Source organism: Etheostoma spectabile, chromosome 19, assembly GCF_008692095.1.
Source record: "Etheostoma spectabile isolate EspeVRDwgs_2016 chromosome 19, UIUC_Espe_1.0, whole genome shotgun sequence".
Classification (NCBI taxonomy): domain Eukaryota; kingdom Metazoa; phylum Chordata; class Actinopteri; order Perciformes; family Percidae; genus Etheostoma; species Etheostoma spectabile.
Genome location: NC_045751.1, coordinates 502,682 through 529,542, shown reverse-complemented (window position 1 = coordinate 529,542; position 26,861 = coordinate 502,682). Strand labels below are relative to the sequence as shown.

Below are 26,861 nucleotides of genomic sequence, written 5' to 3'. Positions count from 1 at the left end.
TAATGAGTTCCCCCACCCTGCCTATGGTCCCCCAGTGGCTAGAAATGGAGATAGGTGTAAACCGAGCCCTGGGTATCCTGCAAAAAGCCATGTGTGTGCGTGTGTGTGTGTGTGTGTGTGTGTGTGTGTGTGTTTGTGTGTGTGTGTGTGTGTGTGTGTGTGAGTATGTGTGCCATTAGTAGTTCTTCTAAGTGTTCCTTCCTCCACCTCAGCCAGTCAAGCTCAGCAGTCCGAGTTCCAGGCCCTGCCTCCACTTCCTGAGTCCGCTGATGGTTTGCCAACAGAGTCTGTCTCCGTGGCGCCCAGCAAAGCTCTTCTACATTTAAGTTATTGCTTCACAGGACCCCGTAGAGTATGGGGCGCCGTTTGTAAAGGGCTCGTGTGAAATAACCGCAACATTTTTTCCATTAGCTTTAAATAATGTTTAAATAAAATGATAGAAAATTTTTAGGGACTTTTGGGGAAATTTTTTTTACAAAATTTGCAAAATTGGAATATTTTAAATAGTTAAAACCAAATATTAAAGTAAACCCAAAAGGAAAAGTTAAAATCTAATGTAAATTAAAATAAATGTTAAAACTAAATCTAAAAGTTAAATTAAACTAAAATTTAAATCTAAATCTAAACTAAAAGTTAAATCTAAAATTAAATCAAATCAAAAATTAAATTTTAAAAAACTAAATGTAATTAAAAAATTAAAAAAAAATCAAATGTTAAATCTAAATCTAAAAAAAAACAAAAGTTAAAACAAATATTTAAATCAAATCTAAATGTTAAAACAAAAAATAAATGTTAAATCTAAAACAAATTTAAATGTTAAAACAAAATTAAAAATTAATCTAAAAGTTAAATTAAATCTAAATTTAAAAATTTAAAAATAAATCTAAATGTTAAAAATAAAATTTCGGGTGAAAATATTTACTAATAGCAAATTAAGCGGGAAAACCGGGAAATACCCAAAAAAAAGCCGAGGAGGGGCAGGTTGTTTATGTGTCAAATAAAACGAAAAAAATCCCCTCATCGGGGGATTTTGGACTCTTGAACTTGGGTACCCTGAAATAACTACCTAATAATAAACACAGTTGGGGAAAAATGTATTTGAAGGACTTTGGTTTTTTTTGTGTCCTTTTAGAATGGGGTGGGAAAATTAAGCCACTAAGCCAGCACGGGGGGGCTCCTTTGACTGGTCTTCACTTTCGTTTCTTGTTTAAAAACCTTTCCCCCCGCCCCCAAAAAGGGGCCTGCAAAACCGCGAAATTGAATCGCGACCGGACACGGCAAGCCGTCCCGGTGGGCCCTTCAAACTTTTAAAAAAGCGAGCAACGCCCCGGGGGGGACCCAGGCCCCCTCGGTTAAGCCTGTTTTAAAAGCCTACTTTTTTGTTGTCAAAGGTGTAGCAAAACTCCCTGGCAGCTACCCTTAGCTGTTTTTTAAGTTAGTGACAACAGGGGGTTTCTAGCTCCGTGATTTGGAAAACTGTTCGAGGTGCCCGCGGTGGCCCTGAGCTGTTGCATCGCTTTGAAAATTTGTTCAGCCACCAGGAGGCTCTGCCGATGTTTCGGCTAAAGCTGGGTTCGTTGACATGCAGAGTGACCGGCCAAATACCGTGCCCTTTTGGGGGGGGGCGGGGTACTCTTGCTCGTTAAAGCAAAACGAAGTGAAGACCAGTCAAAAAGGGCCCCCCCGTGGCTGGCTATAGTTATAAAATTTCCCCCACCTTAAAAAGTGACACTAAAAACTCAAAGTACTCTTCAAATACAGTTTTCCCCAACTGTGTTTATTATTTTAGGTAGTTATTTTCATGGTTATCCAAGTTAAAGAGTCCATATCTCCCGATGAGAGGATTTATATCGTTATTTGACACTATAAACATACCCTGACCTCCTCGAGCTTTTATTTTGGTACTTCCGGTTACCGACATTAATTTGCATATTAGCTAAATTTAGTTTCACCCGAAACCATTTAGATTTAACATTTAGATTTAGATTTAGATTTAACATTTAGATTTGATTTAACTTTTAGATTTAGATTTAATATTTAGATTTAACATTTAGATTTAGATTTAGATTTAACATTTAGATTTAGATTTAACATTTAGATTTAGATTTAATATTTAGATTTAACATTTAGATTTAGATTTAGTTTTAACATTTAGATTTAGATTTAATATTTAGATTTAACATTTAGATTGAGATTTAGATTTAACATTTAGATTTAGATTTAACATTTAGATTAGATTTAACATTTAGATTTAGATTTGCATATAGATTTAACATTTAACATTTAGGTGTAACATTTAATATTTGGATTTAACTATTTAAAATATTTCCAAGTTGACAAATATTGTTGTAAATGTGCAAGAAAGTGACCCTCAAAATTCATACCAGTTATTTAAACATTATTTAAAGCAAAAATGGACAAAAAGTTGCTGTTATTTCAGCACGAGCCGCTTTACAAACGGCGCCCCATAGTAGGGGGGCTGTCTTTCTGGCCTCATGATACCTGGGGACCTCCCTAGGCTTTTCAGTTTGATGGCTTCCTCCTCCACCACCAGCAGCAGATTTTTGAGGTTAGGCCAGCAGGTACAAAGATGACCATCTGGCTAAAGCTGTGGCCAGAAGGTGTCATAATATATAATATATTCCAAGATCATTTGTGGTTAAAAATATTTATTTTGCAGTTTTCTTAAGTGAGGCGGCATGTTAATTGGATTCCACACTGTATATTTGGGGTCCACTGGAGAATATACACTATGCATCATTTAGCAACTAATCTTTGCATCTCATTATTCAGTATTCAATTTAGTTTCCCACTGGGTTATAATTAATCAACATGTTGGAACTGACCACAGGAGTAGCAGCTGATCTGGGATATTTACATGTTTGGATTTCACATTGACCAGTTAAGATCCACCATGAAGCATTTATGTCCGAAATTGAATAATCAGCACAGAATCTTTGCCAAATGGGTACCAAGGGTTATTAAAGGGATGGCCAGAACTGCTTCAGAATGATATACTTGCCTGTATGTGGGAATCCTTGTATCAATTAATCTTCATGTGTTTGTTCCTGGTGTTTTGTGTAAATACAAATTTGTATTCCAAACATAACATGCACGTAAAATGTACCAAGGATAGGGAACACTAAAAACTAATGATGTCCTCCAGTCACATTTCAACAGTGTAACCTCCACTACGTGCATTAATAACATTCAACATTGCATGATCAAACAAATGAACGAATGAAAGAATGAATGAAGGACATACAGCTACAAAAAGCTAAAACTCAAATTATTGAGGCGCTCTGGACTGAAAGCAAATTTGATGCGCTAAGTTATAAAACATAACACACCTTTCAGAGAGATGATAGCTTGCATTTAGAGAAAGCTATGTGTTGCAGTCATTTATGCATGCACACTTTTATTTCCTATCATACCAGTGCTTTCATGAATACCTCAAAGAGGGACTGTTGCATGCACTGTAAAGTAAGCAGATGCAGAGATCAGCTTGGTATCATCCCTTTCTTTCTCTATGAAACTCTTGATCACAGTGGCGACCTGGCTGTGCAGGTTGTGCAAAGATAAGTGTGAGGGTCACAAGATACAATCTGTAGGTCCGTCAGTCAGAACACACTGGCCACCGCTGAGGTTTACTTCCCTGCCTCCTTTCCTGCCCCTGTCCTGCAGCTTCAGGAATATTAAATATGCAAGCCATCCCCTCTGCAGATGCGCTGCCATTGATTTTCTGTCAATCCCCCAGGCTGCAGTAACTCGATTTGGTATCAGTGATGGCTAAATGAGACCAGATAAGAGCAGAGAGAATGGAAGAAGTTTCTCACTCTGAATATGTTCAGGTAGGTAATATTTAACAATTGTGCGATCCTTTCTGTTTTTCGCATGAGCTTCGCAAAGGACCTCTTCTTGTGTTGTCTCCTTCCTCTAAGGACATCAGAGCCTGATTTTACAAGGGAAGAGAAGTACAACACATAGTGTTGGAGGCTGTTTCCTCTTCTCTTTGATTCAGGAAGTCATTAAAAAGCCTTGTAGCATTGAAACCGCAGTAATAAACCTGACGATTGAAGTGCTCCTTTAATTTTTTTAGCGTTACACAGTAGTACCGGTCCAGGGCCACTTCATCTGTGTTGCCAGACCAGTTGTCAGATTAAAGGAAGCCAAGAAAGTCTCCATTGATCAGGATTTTAAAAACTACCTCTATGAGACTCCTGGACAATGTGTCCCATATGCTGTCATAGAAGGTGTAGTGAGATCTGTGAAGGTGGTAGAGCGGTCGCCTACCAATCAGGTCGGTGGTTTGATCCCTGGCCCTGGAGTCCCATGTCAAAGTGTCCTTGAGCAAGACAAAGAACCCCAAATTTTTCCTGATGCTGTGCCATCGGTGTGTGAATGTTTATCTGATGAGCAGGTGCCACCTTGTACGGCAGTCTCAGCCACCAGTGTGTGAACGGTGAATGGTTCCTGAACTCCGTAAATAGTCATAGAGACTAAAAAAGAGTTGTATGTTTCCATTTCACTGGGTTTCTTCGGCACTAGTTTCATGTTCTCAATATTCATCATAACTGATTCTAGTCAAACAAGGACTCCCTCTCCCTACAGTGCTGAGTGCTTCACCAGAGTCAGCAAATGAGCTTAATGAATAAGGGCCCCAGCGGTCTCATGGAGCTCCTTCCACTTTGTGAGAGACTGTTTGCTGAGCTGCTTCCCAAATGTAGGTAAAGAGGCACTTTTTCCACAATCTGATGGACTTGTTTGACTTGCCATCAACTTTGTTTATGCTGTTTGAATAAAAAATAAAAAAAAGACTTTGAATCGGAGATGTCAAAACAAGTTGATGAAACAAAATCCTAGCACAACTGAGATTCTGCAAGAAAGTGCTGGAGCTGCGGTGATATCAGAGGGTTGTCCTCGGTTTGGCTCTGTGTGTGTGTGTGTGGGGGGGGGGGAAGAATGTAAGAACTGTTGTCTTGTGACAAACAAGCATGAAGCAACATTGCATGTGCTTTACAGTGTGTCACTGCTTGTGCATTTGCATAGGATTGATTTTATGGGATGTAACATATGAACGACCAAGAAAAGTAGTGCTGTTGTCTGCATTGTGATGCTGCATTGTGATTCTCTGTAAACCTTGACAGAGAGGCTCTGTGTTTTGTTATACGACTGGAAGCGTTCCCACCTTCCTCCCAGTAGGAGTCCTTCCTCGGCACGCACGCTCCATTTAGTAGCTCAACATTGCCTCCAAGTGGAAGAGAACACCCATGACCCCACTTTAGTGTGAGGTTAACAGCTCCAGATGCTTGCAGTCAGTGCACCACAAGGGGACAGCACTGCAGATGCAGGTGTCATGATGGGTTCAGAACCATGAACAGGCGTCAAATCAAAGCAGAGCTTGGCGGTGGTCCCAGTTTTTGATGAGCAGACATCAAATCAATAATCTGTTCACTAGTCTTACAAGAGAAAATCTTAGTGTTTCCTGCTGCTCAAACAAATCCATAATAGCCTTTTAACTCTATCTATAGATGCTTAAAATGCCTACCTGCCAATATCTCTGGCACAAATAGCCCTCTCCATAGCCTATCAGGGTGATGCATTGCATTTTGTGCATTGCAATCTCTGTCTAATTGAATAGAAATATAGAACTGTACCATCTGTTGAGGGGGCAAATGGCATCTTTGCGTCTCAACCATCAGGCCCCAAATCTTCCCTTTCATTGCAATCAAGCTCGCAGTGTGAGATTGCCAACAATGAATAAGGTTATTTCTCTCCTGTCCTCATTACCATGTAATTAGCTGCAGTGCCGTTCAATTTCCCCTCATTTCAGACTTTTCAGATCAATATCTCAGCGGCTCCCCGCTAAATGGCTATGCTGCTAGCAGGGCTTTTCTATAGCCGAATGGGAGGTATCAATCACTGGGCTAGAAGAGAAGCTCAATGCTGTTGAAGCAATGACCACACACACTTTAGGGCGCAATCCTACAGGCTTTGGAGAAAAGGAGATGTGGGAGGGAGTGTGATATTTCAAAGAGGATATTATGTTGGGAGTGTCAGGTTTACGACATGGGTCCCGCTTCTTTTTGTCTACGCAGTATCGACCGCTATAGAGGTATGGACACAAATCTGGAGATGTTGACTCCATTGCTTTGCAGAGACATTGCCTAGCTAACACCTGATAGAAAGAAGGTCCTTTGTTTGCTTCTAAGCCCTGATCCTTTCTGTGTGGAGTTGCCATACTCTTCTTTTTGCATCTCATTCTTCTTGTGGATTTCTTTTGGCACTTCCGCATGCAAATCAGCTCAATTAAAGAAACTGAAAGGCTGTAAATGTTTTCTTTACCTGTTCATCAATGATGGACCTAGTATTTCAATGTTGGTAGAATAGGAAGCTACAGGACAGGAATGAATCACAGTGGCGTCATTATGCAGGTAACACTGAATGCATTTATGTGTGACTAGCATTTATGAGTATTTAACAGTATCATAGCACTGGATGAGATATGAGCCGACTCCATAGACTGGATATAGTCGGATCGATGTCCTCCCGTTCATCATCACATACAGAGTGGGAGTCAGGCAATCAGAGCCCCAGACTGACTTCATCTCTGACAGTAATTAGATGTGGCACCAACTGCAAGGCTCATTCAGGGTTGGTCATTAATGTTTATAATAGACATTCAGAGGACACTGGATCATGGTTACATAAAGAAGCGGAGAACTGTGTGGTTGCTGTTGTATAATTGATTTCAACATCTGGGATGAGTATGTTTTGGGAGGGGATGTGGTTAGAGTTTCTGTTGTGGTGCAATTGCTGCGAAACTCTTCAGTTGAGGTGGGCGGAGGTACGAAATGGTGAAAAAGTTGTTGCAACAACAAGTTACAATGGCACTATGGACTATTCTAGTAGTATTCTAATGGGCTCTTTTGTATTAAATGTAGGAAAACATTCTGCTGTTAAAGCAATTTTATAGTTAAAGTCCCAATGAAATCCTTTTACACCTGTCTCAGTGTTGGACCTTTTTAACTAAACTATTATGAATTGTGCTTTGTGCATACATCAATTGCATTGTCACTCAATTCCAAAATATCAGCTTTTCAGGAACAGAGAAAAATAGCTTTGATTTTGACTTGACTAGTGTTTTTTGGGCTACGTTTTGAAAAGTTTTTAAAAAACATTGAAATCACACACAGTTGCCAGCTTTCACATGGGATTATGCGTATTAACAGAAATGTAAGTAAATGGACTGTATTTTTAGATCAGAACAGCTGCTAAAAGATGAAAATATCCACTGCTGAAAAGAAAGTGGAGAATCATCCAAAGTGTCCTATTTCAGAGAGACAATACTTAACCAGAACACATAGTAAAGTGACATTCAATGCATTAGTGCATTTAATACTAGGAAATTGTTTGGGAACCACAAGGAGTAGCATGCCATTGGTCTGAAAGATCCATTCATAGAATGACAACAAACATCTTTCATCAGACAGGCAGTGACACAGAAGGACCGGCAGCTATTTAGCCATTTATACAGAAAAATAAATACCAGCAACGTGAGGAATCTCATTCAATGACAAAGCAGCACTTAACAATATGGCACTGAAAGTCTGAATTCATCTCTCCACAGGCACAAAGCAACAGAAACAGTTCCTCTGTCTGGAATTTCAACACTTCATGTTTCCGAAATAAATGATAACTTTGTGTGTTATACCAAAAAAAACACACACACACAAAAACACACAAAACCCTTAGCAACAGAGACGCCTGGCTAGACAATAAAGCCATGAAAGGAGAAGCATGCAGGATAAAAAAGAACCCCGCCAAATACAACTTTCATCACAACAGATTCTCAGGGAAATAATATTTATACACAGCTGGTGTCAAATGAAGAGCTTCATTATACTTTAGTTGTTATTTTGATTATTTCATTTTTACTGACAGTTCTCAGGGCTTTGAGACTCCTTCAGAAACGGATAGAGGAATCAGTAGGAAGCCCGTCTCCAGCTCTCTGCTGTCAACATCTAGGCCTTTTATTAGGGGAAAATCCAATCTTCATCTGACAGCAGCATGTCACTGTTTGTGCTACATTCACAGTACTGACGGAGGAGAGATCATCTATCAATGCACTGGTACAAAATTGTACTGTATACCGAAAACAACACCACAGCAATAACTATAAGACAGTTACTGATATTCAGGTAAACATGACAAAATAGAACATTGTTTAGAGTCCATTCTTGTTATTACTGTCCACATCGTCCTTTCAGCTCTCTGTTGTGTTGGCAAAATGGTTGCCTTAGTCATCATGCTTCAGACAGCCACCAAGAATCAACAATCTTTTAACTGACATCAAAATTGGTCCTATTAGTGGTCCATTGAAATTGAACAATTCTAATTAAGATGATGAACAATATAAAGAGCTATATAACAGAGTTTCTCAGGCGAAGAAAGACGGTAGCTTTGTCTGGGTGGCAGGTTTACATTCTTGGCAATAACAGCACCTCTTTTATGTTTTTAAAGGAAGAAGAAGAAAAAAAACAGCCACTCCAATTTGCAGCAAAGTGCACTCAAATTATAAACTCCACTGACTTTGACATTCCACCAAGAAAATACAATTTTGTGGATTTTTTTAGTAATATATAGTAAGTTTTACAGTAATACTCTTGGCCAACACTGAATAAAAATGCAAAAATTGTACATAATAGTTATACAAAGACATTGGATTCACATTGGTGGTCAATGTCATGTGAGTTAGGTGGAGTCGCTGTTGCAGTATGCGTCCACTGTGTGGCAGCATGACGGTGTCCTGGCTTGTGTTAAGTGCAGTTTCTCAGCAGTGTTGAGGGTTGTAAAGCTGACATACTGTAGCACATTCTGTGTCTGGCTCCCAGCACTCTGACGCTGATTTGGCATCTTGCACTCCAACCGTAGGAGGGATTCTAAAATAGAGAGCTGGAGACTGTCACTGGCCTGTTCATCAAAACCACACTTCACTTCTTAAGGCTTCTGCAAGGGTTTCAATACCCAAAGGGTGTTCACCAGTAGTACTGTGTAAATTCAGAAGAATTTTCAAACCGTAAAGAACATTTTTAAGGGGAGGCTTACATGTAAAAGGGAAAACATTTTAAAACCTTTAAAAAAAAAGTTTTTCCCCCCAAACCATGAAAAATTCCCCCCGTTGATTATTTCTTAAAAAAACTTTTTTTTTTTGCATTCCAAAATTTTCTGAAAAGTTTGTTTTAAAAATGCAAATTGGCCTTTTTTAAAGGGGGAAATTTTTTGAAGTTCAGGAGAAATTTCCAAACCAAAAAAAGGGGCAAAAATGTAGTTAAATGAATCTAAATGTTGTTTTTGTGGTTTTTTTTTTTTTTTTTTTTCCAATGTTAAAGGGAAATAAAAAAGCCCAAAAACCCCAAAATTTTAAAAAATTTTGCTTTTGCTTTAGTGGCCCCCCCCTTAAAAGTAAAAAATAAATTTGGGGGTTTTTGGAAATTTTAACCCAATTTTTTAACCCAAATTTAATTGAAAAGGAACCTTTTTGGGCGGCAAATTTTTTATCTTTTTTGCCTGTGGCCAAAAGTGTTTTTAAAACCCCCTTAGTTGTTAATTTTTTTTTAAATACCCTTGTGTTTAAATCAAAATTTCCACAAAACCCAAATTTCTCCTTGTTTTCCCCAGGGGGCTCTAAAGGGGTGAACTGAACAAACTTTTGGGCATTCTTAACGGTTTTTTTAATTGGTCCTTTTGGGCCCAAAATATCATTTTCCTTAAAATTTTAACCTTTTTCATAAAGTCAATGCCCAAAAAATGCCAAAAAAACATTTTTCCCTTTTAATTTTTTTCCCGTTTCCTTTTTTAAAAAAACTTATTTTTTTTTAAATTTCAGGCCTGTAAACAAATGTGAAAGACAAAATTTCTTTTGATTCAACCCGCTCATAACTCATATTCAAAAAACCCCCCCCGTGCTGAAAAGAAATAAAATAGAGTTTGGTTTTTAAAAAGGGGCACAAACCCCAAAAATATTGGTAGATAATTTTGAAAAATTGAAGGTATTTTCCCGTGGGGATAAATGTATTGATTTTATTTATCTTTTTATTTGGAGACTCCAATTTGAAAGCAATAGGTCAACATTTTGGGAAATGTTTGCCAGGAGTGACCACATCATGTCTGTCACATACAGCCAGTGTACGGTTATCTTAGCATTAAGACCTGGCAAAACAGCTGGCCTGGCTCTGTCCAAAGGTAATTCAATCTGCTCACCAGCACCGCTAAAGCTCACTAATTATCTCCGCTGGTTGCATAGCAACGTCACAGCGATGACAAGACTCCAGGAAGTTACTTTGTCCAGACAGTCTTTTAAATCCCAAATGTGTCATTTTTGCACTTTGGGTTTTGTACTTCATGTTAATTAGTGAGCGGTTGAGGTGCTGGTAGGCAGATTGTGTTACCTTCAGACAGATCCAGGCTCCCCTGACCCCACACGCCCCCCCACCCCCCAGTTTCCCTTTTTCATGCAAATCTACCTAACCACAGCTGCTCCAGCTACATATTTTACAGTACAGATGTGGTGGTATTAATCTTCTCATTTAACTCTCAACAAGAAAGCAACATTTCAAATCAATCAAAAAGCAGATAAAATGTGATTTGTCTATTTGCTGATTCTCTATGAGCCATAGAAACTCAAGAATATACCGTAAACCCACATGGTGTACTAAAGGAAAATGGAAATTGAGCGGAAGTACGTAAGAGGGCGGAGCCTAGCTATACAAGCTATGCACTCCTACTCTAAACTCTGACTCCATGATGAATCTGAACTACAATACACAATTACTTTTCAAACTAAGCACAGCAACAATGTCAATAACAATCATATAGAATGCATCCAATAGTGTGAGTCTACATTTGCATGGCTACGTTTTGGTTTTTAAGCGAAGTTTTGAGCCATTAACGATCTCCAAAGTGTTTAAACTCACACGGCCAAAACATATATCTCACCAACATTCTCTTATACTGGGCATGCCTGTGCCGGGGTAAACAAGAGGCAGCATGTATACTTTGCCCATTGCTTGCCGTTACCATGGTAACATTAGTAAATTAAGAACGATAAGACAAATAAGACCCATCAGGCTGCAAAACATTGCCGTCAGTGTTGCTAAAGGTCTCCGTTGGCAACCGTGGAGACTGCAACCCAACTCCGCAGATTCAGAATCAAAACGGGTCAGAAGAGTTTTCAAATGTCTCCGGTTTAGAGGCTCTGAAACGCCAGAGTAGGGGGAATGCGAGGTGTAAACGTAGCAAAAGATATTAGTTTTTAAACCAAAGTAGCAATGTAAATGTAGCCTGAGCCAAAGTGAACATCTCTCTCACCTGGTTATAGGTGGACATCAAACACTCCTTCCTCCACTGTCTCTATATCCTCTTCGTCAATTACTGATAGAAACAGAGAAGGCAAGGGAAAAGGAATGAGGAATAGATCGGTCAATCAAATGAAAATGCTAAATGCTAATGAAAATGTATGGCCTTTCGTTTGTTTACTATGCCATTTCATTTGTCTAGCAGCGTCATTGATCAAGCAGGCGCACAGTGATAACACAAAGCCAGGCAGGGCAACACTTTTGCTAATGTCTGGTAAAAACAGTATGAGTCACTGGCCTCGCTGGGGGGTGCCAATCACATTTCCATTGCAAATTACACTGTATTGTTTGAGAATTTCTGCCAAACGCCAGTGCTCCATATGCTCGGGGAGAGACAAAAGCACCCTGTTCCAGTAGTGACATTAGGTGCTGAAAGAGCGTTATGAAAATCGCTCTAAGCTATACTTTGCTGAGACAATGACTGCATCAGATATTGTGGCATTTTGAAAAAAAAAAATTAGATTTTCCGGCTAGTATTTTTTAGTTTTTTAGGATTGTTAAAGTGTTTTTCAGGAGCACTATACTATATTGTGTCTTTCCTAAAATCGAGAAAGCTACCTATGTCATGCTGCATGTCTCTCTAAAAATAAGCCTTTAAAGGTCCCATAATGTAAAAAGTGAGATTTCCTTTTTTTACATCAAGGTGCTCTGTAAATATTAAGATATCAAAACGTTTAAAGCCCATATTCAGAAACTGTGCCTTTAAACAAGCATACTATAGACTATGTATGACTGTGGATCAGAAATTGAGTGGGTTAGCCGATCCCCAGGTCCTCTGGCCACTTGTCAAAGTGTCCTTGAGCAAGACACTGAACCCCAAGTTGCTCCATGGACACTGTGTGTATAGCTGTCCACTGCTCCTAATGCTTAGGATGGGTTAAATGCAAATATTGAATTTCACTAAATTGTACTGTATGATTGTATGTGACAAATAGTAATAATACTTCTTCTTCTTCTTCTTCACTATATATAGGTAGAAAGTGGCGCTCTAGTGGCATTAGAATCATTCCCCGGCTGCAGTGATGATACAGAGGGAGACACTGAGAGCGCAGATATGGAAGACACAGGCTGGGCTTTTTCTGAAGGAGGACTTAATGAGACAGGCGCTAAAATGACGCATTTCAGACAGAGGGTGAATTCAGGTATAATCAGACACACAGTGTGAGAAAAATAATGTGTTTTTGAATGTCAAAGCACGTAAATATTAACGTGTGTTCTAGCAGAAAATCAAAATATGAAGTATGAACCTGAAAATGAGCATGACATGGGACCTTTAAGTTTAGCTGTGAGATGCTAAATGATATATGTATATTGTGTGCATAAAACACTTTTTTTTTTTTTGTGACATAACAACCAACTGACCTGTGTTCTGCAGGCTGGGAGGGGTGTTAGCAGGTGGAGGGAAGCTGTAGGATCTGGCCTGGAGAGCCGGCGGCGTCTCGTGGCTTATGCTCTTCGTCCTCTTCCGGCATTCAACTGCCAGGCGGCTTCGGCAGGCCTTGTGGCAGTTCACACCGCAAGCTGCCGCCGGAGCATTCATGAGGCAAGAGAAGGAGAGCGGCAAAGAGATGTGACGGGAGAGGAGGAGAGGACGGGCGGGTGGGAGGAGAGACAGGGAGAGTCGCCGAGAAAGAAGGCGAGATGGGAAGAAGAAAGGGAAAGATGGAGAGAGAGGGACAGGGTCAGACAGAGGAACGGGTGCAAACAGAAACATCGGGGCGAACGGAAGAGCCAGCGGTGACAGGAACGAGCTTCTACACGGCATGCAGACACACGAGCACTGGCACACACACACGCTTAGGTCAACTGTGCCTGACAACAACTCTGCCAACCAGGGGGAGTCTGAGAGGAGAGGAGCCATGGGTCATTGAGCAAGGCATCCCCAAAACATGTGAGTCGAAGAACCGGAACAAATACATGCAAAACAGTAGTGTAGTTTTGCCACAGTGACCAACAAGATTTTCTTCACCATTTAAAGTTTAAAACAAAGGTGTTTTTAAATGTCCATGTCATTGCCACCTTGTGCCAGTATTATAAAAAAAAACCTTCTTTTTCTTCTACCTAGTCAGGGAGTGCATTACCCTCTTTTTTTCATGACTAACCTTGTACCTTAAATTACTGAGGGAGAGGCAATTAAAAACCTTGCTTTCAAATGTTCACTGCACTATTTTTATTTGTTGCTCTAACTATACAAGGGTTAGGCTTACAGGGTAACCTTGTGTCCTAAGAAAATACATAAAAAATGTCATTCTCAACTACGTTTTGAGGGAAATGTCTTTCTCCTGCAACTCTTTTTAACACTTGGGTGAATTAAAACACAACTAAGTATGTTTATTATGTAGATTTAGTTACCTATGTAAGTTAAATTCAGTACGTAATGTAGGTTAAGTACACAGAAAAGTAACTACACAAGTCAACACTGACTTTTAGTTTCACACAGAGCACGGAACAGCTGGATTCATCCATCCATCCACCCCAACATTTTAAATGGTTGTTGCCACCTCGTTCCAGTAGGATAAAAAGACAACCTTCTTTTTCTCCTTCCAAGTCAGTGAAGTGCATTACATCTTTATTCCTGATGAACCGTGTACCTTAACATACTGAGGAATAGGCGTTTAAAACCATTTTTTTTTCAACCGTTCATTGCACTATTTTCGCTTGGTTCATCGCTATAACTGACTTACGGAGACTTGGTTTAGAAACATATTTGTGATACGTCAAAGACAAACATAATCCAAGACAAAACAATGCATTTTTGTTGTGTGGGAACATAATTTTTTAGACAGGGCTGTATAGGGATTGTTTGACATTTTGGGAAATGTACTTAAACATTTTCTTGGCTCTGGACAGCAGTTTCACATTTAACAAACAAATATAAATTTAACAAATTGACCATAGCATCTATCTCTTAATAAGAGTGAATAACCCTAAAATGTTGAGTCATTCCTTTAAACAGAGAGGAGGATAAAACTTGTTGTGATATCATAGGATACTGGCATTGTGAAAACACACCACTTCAAAGACAATGAGATGCCTCTCATATCTAAGTCTAAATATCTAAACGTCTACCATCGCAAAACACACATCCACCTACACACACACACACACACACACATTCAGAGGTCTCAACACACCGCTCCTGCACTGTGAATGGTGATTCATTTCAATTATGCCCCTGCCGTGCTTTCTACCTCCCTGAGTACAGGCTAACAATGGAAATGGGGATGAATGGCTCCGGGGGCTCTCTCATTGACTTCCTGTGGTCTCATTAATACACTGGAACAAGCCAGAACACTCTCAGTTAGACCCAGAGACATACAAGGATGTTGTATTGGTTTGTTTATGTACAAAGTGCTTCTGTGTTTGCTCTCTTTTTACCTCCCTGCCATTTTTTTGTATGTAAGTATGTACTTGCATCAGAAAAAGCCCAAAAAAGACACTAGATTTAGGTAGAACAAGTCTCGGTAATTCGAATATTAGGTGGAGATAGACTCAGGATTTTTTCTTTTCTCTTCTTAAATACAAGACGCAGGGTGATCACTGCTAGTAACAGACCACAATACCTCAAAGGAGCATGAATTACTCTTGTTGCTATGCAACTCAATTGTTTGACGGTAACTTACAAGCTTTTTAATAAGCACTAGTCAACCAGGGATGAACCTGAATGAATGGGGAAGCAATTCATGTTGAGATTAGACAGGGGAGAATTGGTAATTAAAATGCTTGTTTTTTCAAGAAGAACCATGAATACATTACATCCTCCAACACACCAGGGCTCTGTATACATGCCGGTCCCGTTAATATTGGCTATTAAGTTGTGATCTCTCTCTCTCTCTCCCTCCCCCCCCAACGAGCTGAGGCAGATGGACGCCTACCAAGAGCGAGGTTCTGCCCGAGGTTTCTGCCAGTTAAACGTTTTTCCACGCTGCTTTTGCACCAAATGCTTGCTTTTATTATTGGGTATCTGTAAACTATAGAGTGTGGTCTAGAATTACTCTATATGTAAAGTGTCCTATTATTTGACAAATAAATTGATAAATAAAAATCAATTGAATTGAAAATTGCATTGCTACAGTAACTTCCAAACCAATGCTTGTGCAAACAAATAACTAAAGAGCCATGTGCTTCAAACAGCAATTGAAACTAATTTCCTGAACAATTGACAAAATAATGATACCCTGCCTGCAAAATGTCTCCCTACGCTACCTTCTCCCATTCATAAAGCTGAGCTGCCATCAATCACTTCTCCTAAAACTCCAGCAGATGGAAACTTGCATTATTTGCATTATAGATTTGGCCTTGATTCCATAAAGTTCTTGCTCGACATCTGGATGGAAACATATGAAGTGTTAACGTCACTTAGTGCACCGAACGTCTGCAGATTATCACTACTTAAGTTTGAGTCAGCACAGACGACCAGCAGCACAGTCATAGTGGGAGAAGAAGCAAGCTGTTGGAGTGTTTGTTTTGAGGCTAATGAGGACAAGAAAAGGACAGGAGGCGTTGGATGTACATACATTTGTGAAATGAACCAGCTTCTTCAAACACCAGCCTACTGGGAGTGTAGAAAGGGCAAATAATAACGCATTGTGTGTTGTGTGGTCGCAGCTGATGGAGTTAATCGGGCTGTTGGTGAACCATGCTCTGTATGTGGACATGTATTATACTTATTTCCAATGGTTTCTGTGTTGATGGCATTTACCCAGCACTCACACACAACCTCTGTAGATCTTTGTCTTCAGAGGGTGTGTGTGAGTGTTTGATGGCTGGGAATCGATGGTGTCAAAAATAATTGCTAATTCTTTGAAAGTGTCACCCCTCTGAGTGGAAGATGCACATCTGTGCAGCGGACATAGAGTTTGATCTAAATGTATTGCTCTCTTACCTTTACACTTGTAGCCTTGTTTGTAGAAGCCCCATATCTGCAAAAAGACAGATAAAGAAAGTGACAATAAAGTGACAGTGGGGGTCGGGTGTTAATTAGAATATGTTTTCATGTCCATGAAGGCAAGAGAGAAATGTTAAAATTACAGAGAGATCTGAGTAGGTTAAGCGTTGAAGGTCCATCGTTGTAGGAATTCAAATGCTCCTTTCTTCAGATGTTTTTTTGATAAACAAATATACGATCTTTGTTAACACAGTAAATACATTATAATGTCAAATCATCATATTTTTTCGTACACTGTCTACCAGGGCTGTAGACGTTTTTCTATTATCTCTGACTTGTTTTGACAATTTTTTTCCAAAGTAACTTCCTCCTTCAAAACAAAACCATTGATTTACAAAACAGATATTAGTTGTTTTGCTTTTTTTAAATTATAAAAAAATGAAGCCAAATGATCATCTTAAAATACAAGATATACTGTCTTGACTCTCTTAATTGGACTCGGCCTTGACTTAGACTCAAACCTCTTTGGACTCTGTCTAGGATTTGTCTTGGACTTGACAAAGGTGGACTAGACTACAGCCCTGCTCTTCACACTTTGTTTTAGCGCTGTGCAAGCGCTGGAGAAAGCTCCGACTGACCCATCATAAATTTCTACGAGGGGATTAAAAACGCTTTGGTTTGTTTGTATGTCTTTAAACTAATTACTATTGTCTTGGGTGGGGCTAAGCCCAAGATGCAACAACGGTGCCCTTGCAAAATCGTGTCGGGAGGACACTAGAGAATTTGTTTTGGCGGAACATTGGCACGTGATTAGGCGAGCTAAAGCCCTGCAAAAGAAAACACCACGTTAAACATTAAAAGACGTATGTCAACTGTGTGATAGGACTTTTACTGATAAACAAGAAAAACATAATTTGATCGCCGTTGCCCGAGAGGTAAAGCCTGCCTATGCTTTAGCTTTGGATGAGCTCGCTGGGCTTCCATGTAGCTTGCTAACTCGGTGTTTACATACTATGTAGGCAGCAAATGGCAAGCTTATACGCGCAGTCTACATCCTGTTAGTCAGACTACATTTTAAGCAACTGCATCTTCAAATATAAAAATATTTTGTGGTTGTTACTAAGGCTTCACAATATGAGGAGAATTTGCAATGTGCGACACCACTGTTGAATATTGCGATAACGGTATTACTTGCGATAAACATTTTCCAATGTACTCAGTTCTGCATTTCTGCTGCTTTTAGTATTCTGATAAAATACAACAAATTGTTGAACATTGAATTTATAACAAAAGAAAATCATTCTCAACATTCTTTTATTGAAAATTGGACCAAAATGTTACATTTTAACATGCATTCTGCTGATATTTTCTTTTAACTAACACACAAAAGCGTTTGAGTGTCTATCATGATATGTTGCAGCCTTTTGCGATGTGTATATTGCGGCAGCTGATGTTGCGATGACGATAAAAAAAGTCATATATGGAAACTTACAATAGAACATACTGCAGGGGTCTCCAATGTATATTGAGTTGCATATTAAACTAGGCCTAAGATAACATGTAATGTAACCATTTATGGTGCCCTACAATACTAAATAACATTTTCATATATCATCTTGTTTAAATATCAAACATACATGTGGAAGGCACAGTGAATCCTAAAGTGTAACTGTATCTGTGGATGGCAACCTGGCTATAGTTATTGTTTCGTATCACAGGTTGTTGCTTTTTTTTATGAATAGGCCAATTTATCTTTTACAATAATATGTTGGATTCATTTTAGTGTATTTTTCGACCTATTTTTATTTTTGGGAGGGGATAGAACTTTCAAAAAGGTATTTAACAATTAGTTGTAATGACTCTGAGGACCCCCTAGGGGTCGTGGACCCCCTGTTGAAGATCACTGATATACTGTATGTAGTTGGGGGTCCCTGCTCGTCTCTCTTTCAGGTTAGGGGTCCTTTGCTCAAAAAAGGTTCTGTAAGTGCTCTAAGGTGTGGAGAACTGAATTATAATGGAAACCAATAACTGCCCAAATGGAAGGAAATGTATGTAAAAATGGATGCGGTGGTTGGCAGTTAGACAAGGTGTACACGATTAGCAGTTAATGGACTAAAACATGTTAAAATGCCCGTATAGTACATCTTGATACACCCAATTGATTGTTGCTGAGACACCGGGCAACGGAGAGAGAGAGAAAGAGAAAGAGAGAGAATTGCCGGGAAAGAGGGGGTGGAGGGGGAACGAGATCAAGCGGGGCACAGGGAGCGCACAGACAGTGGGGGAACAATGACATGAAAGAGGCAAGCTGGAGATCACACACTGCACTGGCACATCTGAGGAGGCACAAAATACCCTGACCTCTTCACACACACACACACACACATACCCACACACACACACACACACACACACACATACACACTAACCTATATGCATGCATGCAAACACATACATACACTCGTTGACACAAATACACAAACACACACACACACACACACACACAGTGAGAAACGGTGCACAGCCAGAGGCTCTACAACAAAGAGAAGTCAGTTGGGAACAGAACATCTAAACACAGCTACCAACACGGCTCTGTCTACGCTGCCTGACCTTTACTGTCTCTGTGGACTGAAAAACACAATGCACTACAAACAAGAGCTGGAAACACACTGACTTAGGATTCTCTGTTAGCTTTTAGCAAGCTGTACTATTAATCTGGAAATGTTTTGGCACTTAAATTGCAAATTCTGCATTTAATTGTGATGATAGTGTGCCACTTTTGCTTCCTGGTGTCTCCGTACAAGCAATCAATCAGCATTCCACTGAATGAGAATGTAAATAGCGTATGTGTTGCTGTTATAGCTACAAAAAGGGCCTTCTATCTTTTCCATCCAGACTGTGAGAGTGCCGACAGTCACGTCCTTCTTTTCCTGCGTTAGTGCAAGCAGATAAACAGGTCCAGTGGGGAGAGTTTCCATTTGTACTTTTAAGATAATGCACCATGTTTTTGCATCTTCATAAAATGCTTCATTTCAGGCCTGTGGGTCCTCTCAGTCATTACAATAGACCAGGGGTGACCACACTTTTTCAGCTTGCGAGCTACTTTTAAAATGACCAAGTCAAAATTATTGAATAGACTAACGGTCACCTGGCTGTAGCTTCATGTCTAATGGACAGATGGTAAGATCTTCTCATCTAACTTTCAATGAGAGTGCAAGTAAGGGCGCTTTCACATCTGCCTTGTTTAGTTCGGTTGAATCGCACTAGAGTTGGTTTGCCCCGCCAGTGTGGTTCATTTGAACAGGTGAGAATGCAGCAATCGCACTCTGGTGTGCACAAAAAGCAGACCAAACAAGTGTACCGAGACCTGCTAGATAAGATGGTCTCGATGGACTTTCAATCAAACTCTGGAGTGATTTGTTTGTGGTGAGAACATGATTCCACATCCAACCTCACCAACTACACAGCATGTACTGCGCAGTCTGAGCTCCTGTAGTCAGGAGTGCTTAGCAATCTGTGATGCAGCAGAACACATAAACTGTAGCAGCTTGCAGTGTTTCTTTAACAGAAATAGACAGCAGTCAAGCTCATCGTCTGTCACTCGCATCTCCATGGTCAATCCAGCAACCATTAAAGTTGGAGACAGACGTCGTCAGAGCAGAGCAAAGTCTTTGTGACCAGAGCAGACGTAGTAAGGTGTCTCGGGAAAGAACATCTGGTTTGACCATGGAGGATGTCACTCCCCAAAGTAAGTCAAGTGCAGATTTGAGTTGCGCATGCGTCACTTTGCAACAAGTAGCACACAAGATGCTACAAGAGACTTCTGTAATATCAACACAGTAAAAATGAGCCTACTTAATGAAATTGGTCCACTGCTTGCTACAAGTTAGCAATTAAACTCATTAATTAACCATAGCTAAAACCTTTCTGAAATGACTGCTAGCTTAGCTACAAGTTAGCAATTAAACACAACAAAGGCTGTCAGTGGAATGTCGTTTTGAGGTAACGTTAGCAATCAAACAATCATAGATAGCTAAAATGTGTTTGAAAGGATTTTCATCTTCTGTTATTGTTTGTAAAGAGAAAAGTTTATTATTTCATGGATTTCAGAAATCTCAGTATGACACATTAGGCTGTAAACCGTTTAAATCGGAGAATGTGCAACTAACATCTGCACTCAACCAGAGCCAGTCTGACTCGACTGTCATTGGGTATGACGCGTTATGCCGTAAACCGTTTAAATCTGAGCATGTGCAACTCAAATCTGCACTCGACTTACATCGGGAAGTGACAGAGATGGGAGATTTATACACTAGTCCAGAACACAGGACCTGCTTACTGTATTTACTTTCTTTCTCCCGCCCCAGACACATCTGACCAATAAGAGGAGTGACCATTCTTGCCTGATTAGTAGTCCCACATTTTGGTACGCTTGGATCTTTCCAGGTGGAAAACAAAACCGAACCAAGTTTACAAACTCAACAACCAATTTGGATCAAAGCAAACATACCACAGGTGTAAAAACACCCTGGGTTTGTTTCCCCAGAACTATCCCTTTAGCTACTGTAACATGCAAACACAGAGAAACAAGTCATGGCAGCTTGTGAAATTTGAAGACTCCTCTCTCCACAAATCCCTCCTCCACACTGCATGCATAGCACAGACAGGCCTGAACTAATCCTGTGTGGGAACTGAGGACTTAGTGTGCACATTGCTGACAAAGAGACGGTGTCATCATCTATAGGAATATAAATGATGACACTGATGAGCTGTGTGAGTGCTTACATGAACCCAAATGCACCTCATACAGAAAAGGAAGCTATCCTAGGAAATGAATCTGAAGGTGTAATCACGTAAAAGAACAATACATGTGCATGATATTGTTTCTTTATTATAGATTGATTAATCAATTTCCCCAGGGAGATCATGATCAAATACTATTTCTCAGTCAGGATGAGAAGAGACATTGACTTTGTTCGAGAGCCAGGTCTCTGCAGAATCGATCACCAGCGAACGCCGTGTGTTGCATGCCCGTGTCCGACTTGATCCCAACTTGCTCTGACATCATGCCCGTGTGGGCAGCAAGAGAGATCCGCAGGTTCGAGTCGCAGGCAGCGCAGTTGCTTTTTTACGACCGCAAGACCCAGGCGGACCCAGAGCATGCTGGGATACGCTAGCCTCTTAGCTAATTTAACAGCTGATTGGTTCAGAATTGACTCAAAGTTATGACGTTTTATATACATTTTTATTGTTTTTAAATCGGACGGATTTGAAGTGCAATTTGTCTGATTTAAAGGCTTATTCTGTACAGAACAGATCGTGGCTGATAGTGACGTTTAGAAGTCAGAGAGACTAAATCTGTTCAGATCACAGATCATCTACAGTTGATTATTTATTAACATCAGCAACAGATCGCACGTAGACAAGACAGCTACTCTGTCTTAATAAAAACAACTGGAGACGGTATAGCAGATGACATACCGGTACTATGTGTCTGATAACATTTTATTAAATCGGAATCGGACTTAACACAATGTGAGTGTTTCTGTGACTTCCTGTTCACCGTGAAGGCTCCTCGAGTTAGCTGGGAACTGTCCGACTTTACCACAGCTTTTTGTCACCACCCCCGGCTGCTGTCGCCTGCTCTCGTCCACGTTACAGGCGAGGCGCTGTTCATCTCGAACGAGCCTATTGACCACTGATTCTTGTTCTTCTTCTACTGATTACAAAAAGCGAAACTGTCACAAGCCCAAAGGCATGTGTGCGCCACTCTCTTCAATCTCTCATATTAAAATACTCTGAGCCGGCAGCTAAAAACTTGCTGAGACGCAAAAACAAAAACTCACACTGTGTGATGTGTCCTTTTGCTTTGTGCATTGAGTAAAATGCATTTGTGTGCAATTAACATGGATGTAAAGGCCAAATGGGGCTGTGGGCAGAACAACACGATCAAGACGATCAAGATCTATGTGAGATACTGGAGGTGAGTGAACTCTGCAGTGTTTACAGGAGGACCGGCTTGGCTTGGCCAGCTTGTTTGAGACAAGTGCTGAAAAATGGGCTGCGGGAAAATATTGTTATTGCACTGGAGCCAAGAGGGAAGCACAAAGCAGGCAGAAGTGGAAGAGCTCAGTGTATGTACCACTGCTCACACACACACACACACACACACACATTCAAAGGAAGAAGTCCTTATCTTTCCCTGCTCTCTATTCTGAGTTTCCCCTCATGATGGTTTGGAAATGCTCCCCATGGAGATTGTGTGTGTTTGTGTGTATGAATGTGTGCTCCTTTGAGTGCAAATTATATACTATACGTATAATTTACGACTTACTTCTCTTTTGAGCATTCTTTCTCTCTCTCTGCAGTACACACAAATGAATTGGATGACATCTCAGTGTCTGCAGTTCAATATTAGGGCCCTATTGCTGCACTCATTACAGCTGAGTCCTGAGTCACTGTCTATGTCTAAATAACAGAGAGCTCCTTGGGGGACTTTGGAAATGTTAAGGGCCAGAGGACACACACACACACACACACACACACACACACACACACACAGATGTAACATTTCAACAGAGTAGGGTCATTATCTCGCCCAATTACCTTCCTCCCATATTTCCCAGAATGCAACTTCCGCAGCAAGAGCTATGGCCCCAAGTAATTGGCATTGCCCTGACCTGACAGGAGAGACCTCTGAGAGGTGGGGCTACATGCGCTGCCCGTGACTGCCCAGACAAATGATGAAGTGCAGATAGATGCGGCTCCGCGGCTGTGGAACGGCCTCTGACTGGTAACCTTTTTAAACAAACTATACCACGTACCACCAATTGAGCAGCAAATGAGTCGATGAGTTTGATAACACCAAAGCAAACAAAGTAGATCAATATTTCTTCAAAGCCTATCTGGTTTATAAATCATAGAGAGGATTTTGTATTTAAAAATGATTTTTAAGCATTGCACATAGAGTATGTTGTGTGATCTAGATGAGGTAAACAAGACTTCCAGATATTTAACTAAAAAAACTACTATTTTTAGTAAAAAAAAAGAGAAAAAAATAAAGTGAGAATTTATAAAATTTAAACCGCATCTTATAAATGCCCATATGTATTGATATTCTGTATATGTATATATAATTTTTTTACTTTGGATTGATACTATTGGATTGATGATGATGAATTGATATATTTATCCAGATTGATGTCCATATCATTACACCATCTAATTTATTTTTTACAAGTGCGAAGAAGTTGATACTCACAAAGCCGGCGCAGTGCTCGCAGAACGTGGGCTTAACGTATGTGCTCTCGGTAAAAGTGTGGATGAAACCCATCTTGCAGTTGAGCAGAGAGCTGGCTTTCATGAAGTAGTCTACCATCTCCTCTCTGCTGATCTTCCCGTCTCTGTGAGAGAAAGCAAAGAGATGAGAGGTTGCGTCAGTGTGTACACTGCATGGAATTTAGCAACAGTGTAAATGTGCCAATGCTCACTGGTTCTTGTCCAGTTCTCCGAACTTGCTGAGGTATGGGAAGTTGTTCCTGATTGCTTCAAATTCATCCCTGGAGATGTGGCCGTCTCCATCTGAATCAAAGTTCTTGAACACCGACTGTGAACAATGAGGGTTGTGAAGGTTAGTTTCAGTCTTAATTCTGCTACAGAGTCACAGAGCCCTCTGACATGATTTTTGCCGAGTAATTATCCAAGGTTAGATCCTGTATGTGTGTGTGTCTGTCGGTCTGAGAACGTGAAAAAATATAAAATAAGATTTAATTTATGCTGCTGTCTGAAGACCCTGACAATTCCCCAATGTTAAAAACACATTATAAATGAATTAAGCATGTTTGTGAGCAACCTTTTAACAACTAAAGTCGACAAACTGACTCAGTCAGGCCAGTTACATAGCAAGTTTGGCAAGTTGGCAGTTCAGCCACAAAAAGCAGACAGCGTAAGGCTGTAGCCCCCCCCCCCACGTATGTATTGAACTGTGCAAGGGTGCATTCAGCTACTTATGATATTTCTTGAAAAAGGATTGTGTTAGTTCTTCTTTCAAAAGTTAGAGTTTACTGTAACATACACTTCAATTGCAGACAGTTGCTTGCCATACCCATCTCTCTCGGCTTTCATTTCTGCAACCATACTATCTAATTCAAAACAAAAGTGTAATGGGCAGCCCTTATAGAAATCGACCCATTGGGCTTTAAAGTATTCTCACAGCTGACGATGTGAAGGGGGGGGGGGGGGGGATGACATGCAGCAAAGGGCCACAGTTTGAAGTTGAACCTGCAGCCGCTGAGAGAAGGGCTGAGTCTTTGTGAATGGGGCGCACGCTCTACCACGTGAGCTATCCAAGCACACCGGGCTTTAAAGTATTCTCAACCCACAAGCAACAACATCGACTTTTAATTTTGAGGCAAAAAAACTTAAAATATCACCAGAAATGAAGTTACAGGCTTTTCAGATAACCCCACCCAGTGTTGGTAAGATAATTAGATATTTGGCCAAAGAGCCAAGTGCACTTTGCGGTCATCATGTAAAGATGGTGGTGGGGAGGAATAACAGATGATTCCCCGGTAGCCTTCCACTGTCCCTCAGGTTGCAGTCAGCACTCACCTCCACCATCTTCTCTATGTGTTTCTTGATGATGGTGGGGTCGGCGCTGGGCTTCACCGACACAGCCCACTCGTCGATCATAGTGGGCTTGGGGTCAGACGCTGGGGCGGGGCTGGAGTTCTGCTACAATGAGAAACCAAAGAGGGTGAGATCAGTATCAGCTGGGGGTGCAGAAGCTGTCAAAAGAAAAGAAAAGAAAAGACAGCTGCTGCACAGAGCAGCGGTCAAGGGTAAAAACAGTGGATCACAATGTCACGAGAAAATAAAATCCTAATATGCATAAATGTTACCATTTATCATATCAAGACAGGAGCAGAGTGAGGTATATCACTGCCAAATATGGGATATGAACAGGCCAGCACGGGACCCAAAGTGTACATTTGTGTGCTGCTCACCGCTGGCTTGCGAGGTTCTCTCTGAAGAGACATCTGGTAGATCTCCTCCTCTGTGTGGTACTGGTCCAGAGACACCTGAACACAACAGTACATACTGTTAAAGGCCTATGGGACCATTGTGTCACCAAATCTTTTTGCCAAGAACTGAATTTTTGTGGGTTGAGCCTCCACTACATTCCAGAATAAATCCCCAGTGTCCTAGATTTTACACATTTTTAATGATTGTACTTAAAGGGATAGTTCAGTCTGTAGGGAGTTGGGTTGGTAACCTGAGGGTTGCTGGTTGAAGTCCCCATACAGACGGGCCATACGGTGGTGGAGTGGTGGCTGAAGAGATGCCAGTTCACCTCTGGGCACAGCCAAGGTGCTTTTGAGCAAGGCACCAAACCCCCTAACTGCTCGCGGCGCCTGTCCTTTGACAGCTGCAGCTTCTTCACTCTGACATATCTCTATTAGTGCATGTCTATTAGTGCATGTGTGTTTGTGTATTTCAGTCCTGTGTGTAACGTGTGCTCTGACAAACATTGAGCGTCTATGCTCAAATATTACAACTGTAGTTTTTGTATCCTTTAAAAGAGTGTTTGGTACTATTCCCAGACTTCATCTCCAACACAAAACAAATACATTCCTGCATAGATTCCAGACCAAAGCAGCCTTTTAGAGGCGTAATCCAAATGAAATAAATGGTGAAATAGACACAAAGTGACCAAATAAAGCTGTTGTGTACCCTCACTGAAACTGCAGCCTCAAGACGAGGTCAATCTCTATATCCTATTCCTTTTCTAGCTTCTTAACACAAATGCCTTCTCACACACTGACCTGTTCATTACAGGACGTGTTAAGTACAGCCATCTTTTACTATGGCAACAGGTTAGTGAGCAGATTGATTTTTTTGCTCCAACCAACATGTTGCAGCCAACTGTGGCATGCTATCATCCACTGCATCTATTGTTGGCCTCTAATTCTTTTCTTTTCCTCTGAGCTATTTTCTCACCCTAATTGTGTTTCCTGGCTTTTATTGAGTAGAAGTGGTACGTGCGGAAGGAATAAAGAAAGAAAGGCATTTCTTCTTGTTTGGCTTTGTGGTTTAGTGGCGCTTACAGTATTTCCGGGAGAAAGTTAACTGTAGCTTATTCAACACATCTGACTTAATATAGAATCGATGACGATTACTCAAAAAGGAGGAAAGTCGTGTTTTAAACTTGTACGTTTGCAGGCATGTCTGCGTAGAGATTCATTTGAAGGATTTATTGGCTTTCTTTCCATCTCCACTGCTCGCTCTCCCTCCCTCTCCAACTCGAGATAGATCAACTCCAATAAGCCTGGCATTAGATAATTGGGTATTGACTCTGTCCAGCAAACTTCCTCAGTGACGCTCATCTCCAAAACCTGTCAATGTCATGTTTTCTTTCATTTTCACACAGAAAAAAAGTAGAGCCAGCAGCAATCTCACACCAACACATGCAGCCTGATTGACAAATCTCTTGAGATTGTTCAAATACAGAAAGCTTTTCAAATTCAGCAGAGTCTTATCTATATCTGCCAAGAAAC

At 40.5% G+C, this 26,861-nt stretch overlaps 1 protein-coding gene and 1 long non-coding RNA gene across 3 annotated transcripts in view; one reads left to right on the top strand and one right to left on the bottom strand.

Annotated features, from left to right (window-relative positions):
* Positions 1-4,156: 4,156 nt before the first annotated feature.
* On the top strand, positions 4,157-15,652 carry LOC116707090 (uncharacterized). The gene is made up of 3 exons (XR_004336400.1): positions 4,157-4,273; positions 7,406-7,411; positions 15,642-15,652. It is a non-coding gene; the product is annotated as an uncharacterized LOC116707090 (long non-coding RNA).
* LOC116707059 (RAS guanyl-releasing protein 2) overlaps positions 7,368-26,861 on the bottom strand; it is a 46,772-nt gene continuing 27,278 nt past the window's right edge. The window contains exons 10-17 of one of the 2 annotated variants that reach the window (XM_032544206.1): positions 25,311-25,385; positions 24,916-25,038; positions 23,796-23,911; positions 23,567-23,708; positions 16,303-16,339; positions 12,780-12,938; positions 11,371-11,433; positions 7,368-8,942 (exon numbers count right to left, since the gene is read on the bottom strand). In XM_032544206.1, the coding sequence (XP_032400097.1) occupies positions 11,375-11,433; positions 12,780-12,938; positions 16,303-16,339; positions 23,567-23,708; positions 23,796-23,911; positions 24,916-25,038; positions 25,311-25,385 (711 nt within the window). In that variant the 3' untranslated portion in view covers positions 7,368-8,942; positions 11,371-11,374. The remainder of the gene's footprint in view (positions 8,943-11,370; positions 11,434-12,779; positions 12,939-16,302; positions 16,340-23,566; positions 23,709-23,795; positions 23,912-24,915; positions 25,039-25,310; positions 25,386-26,861) is intronic. The other variant, XM_032544207.1, reaches the window with a different exon arrangement.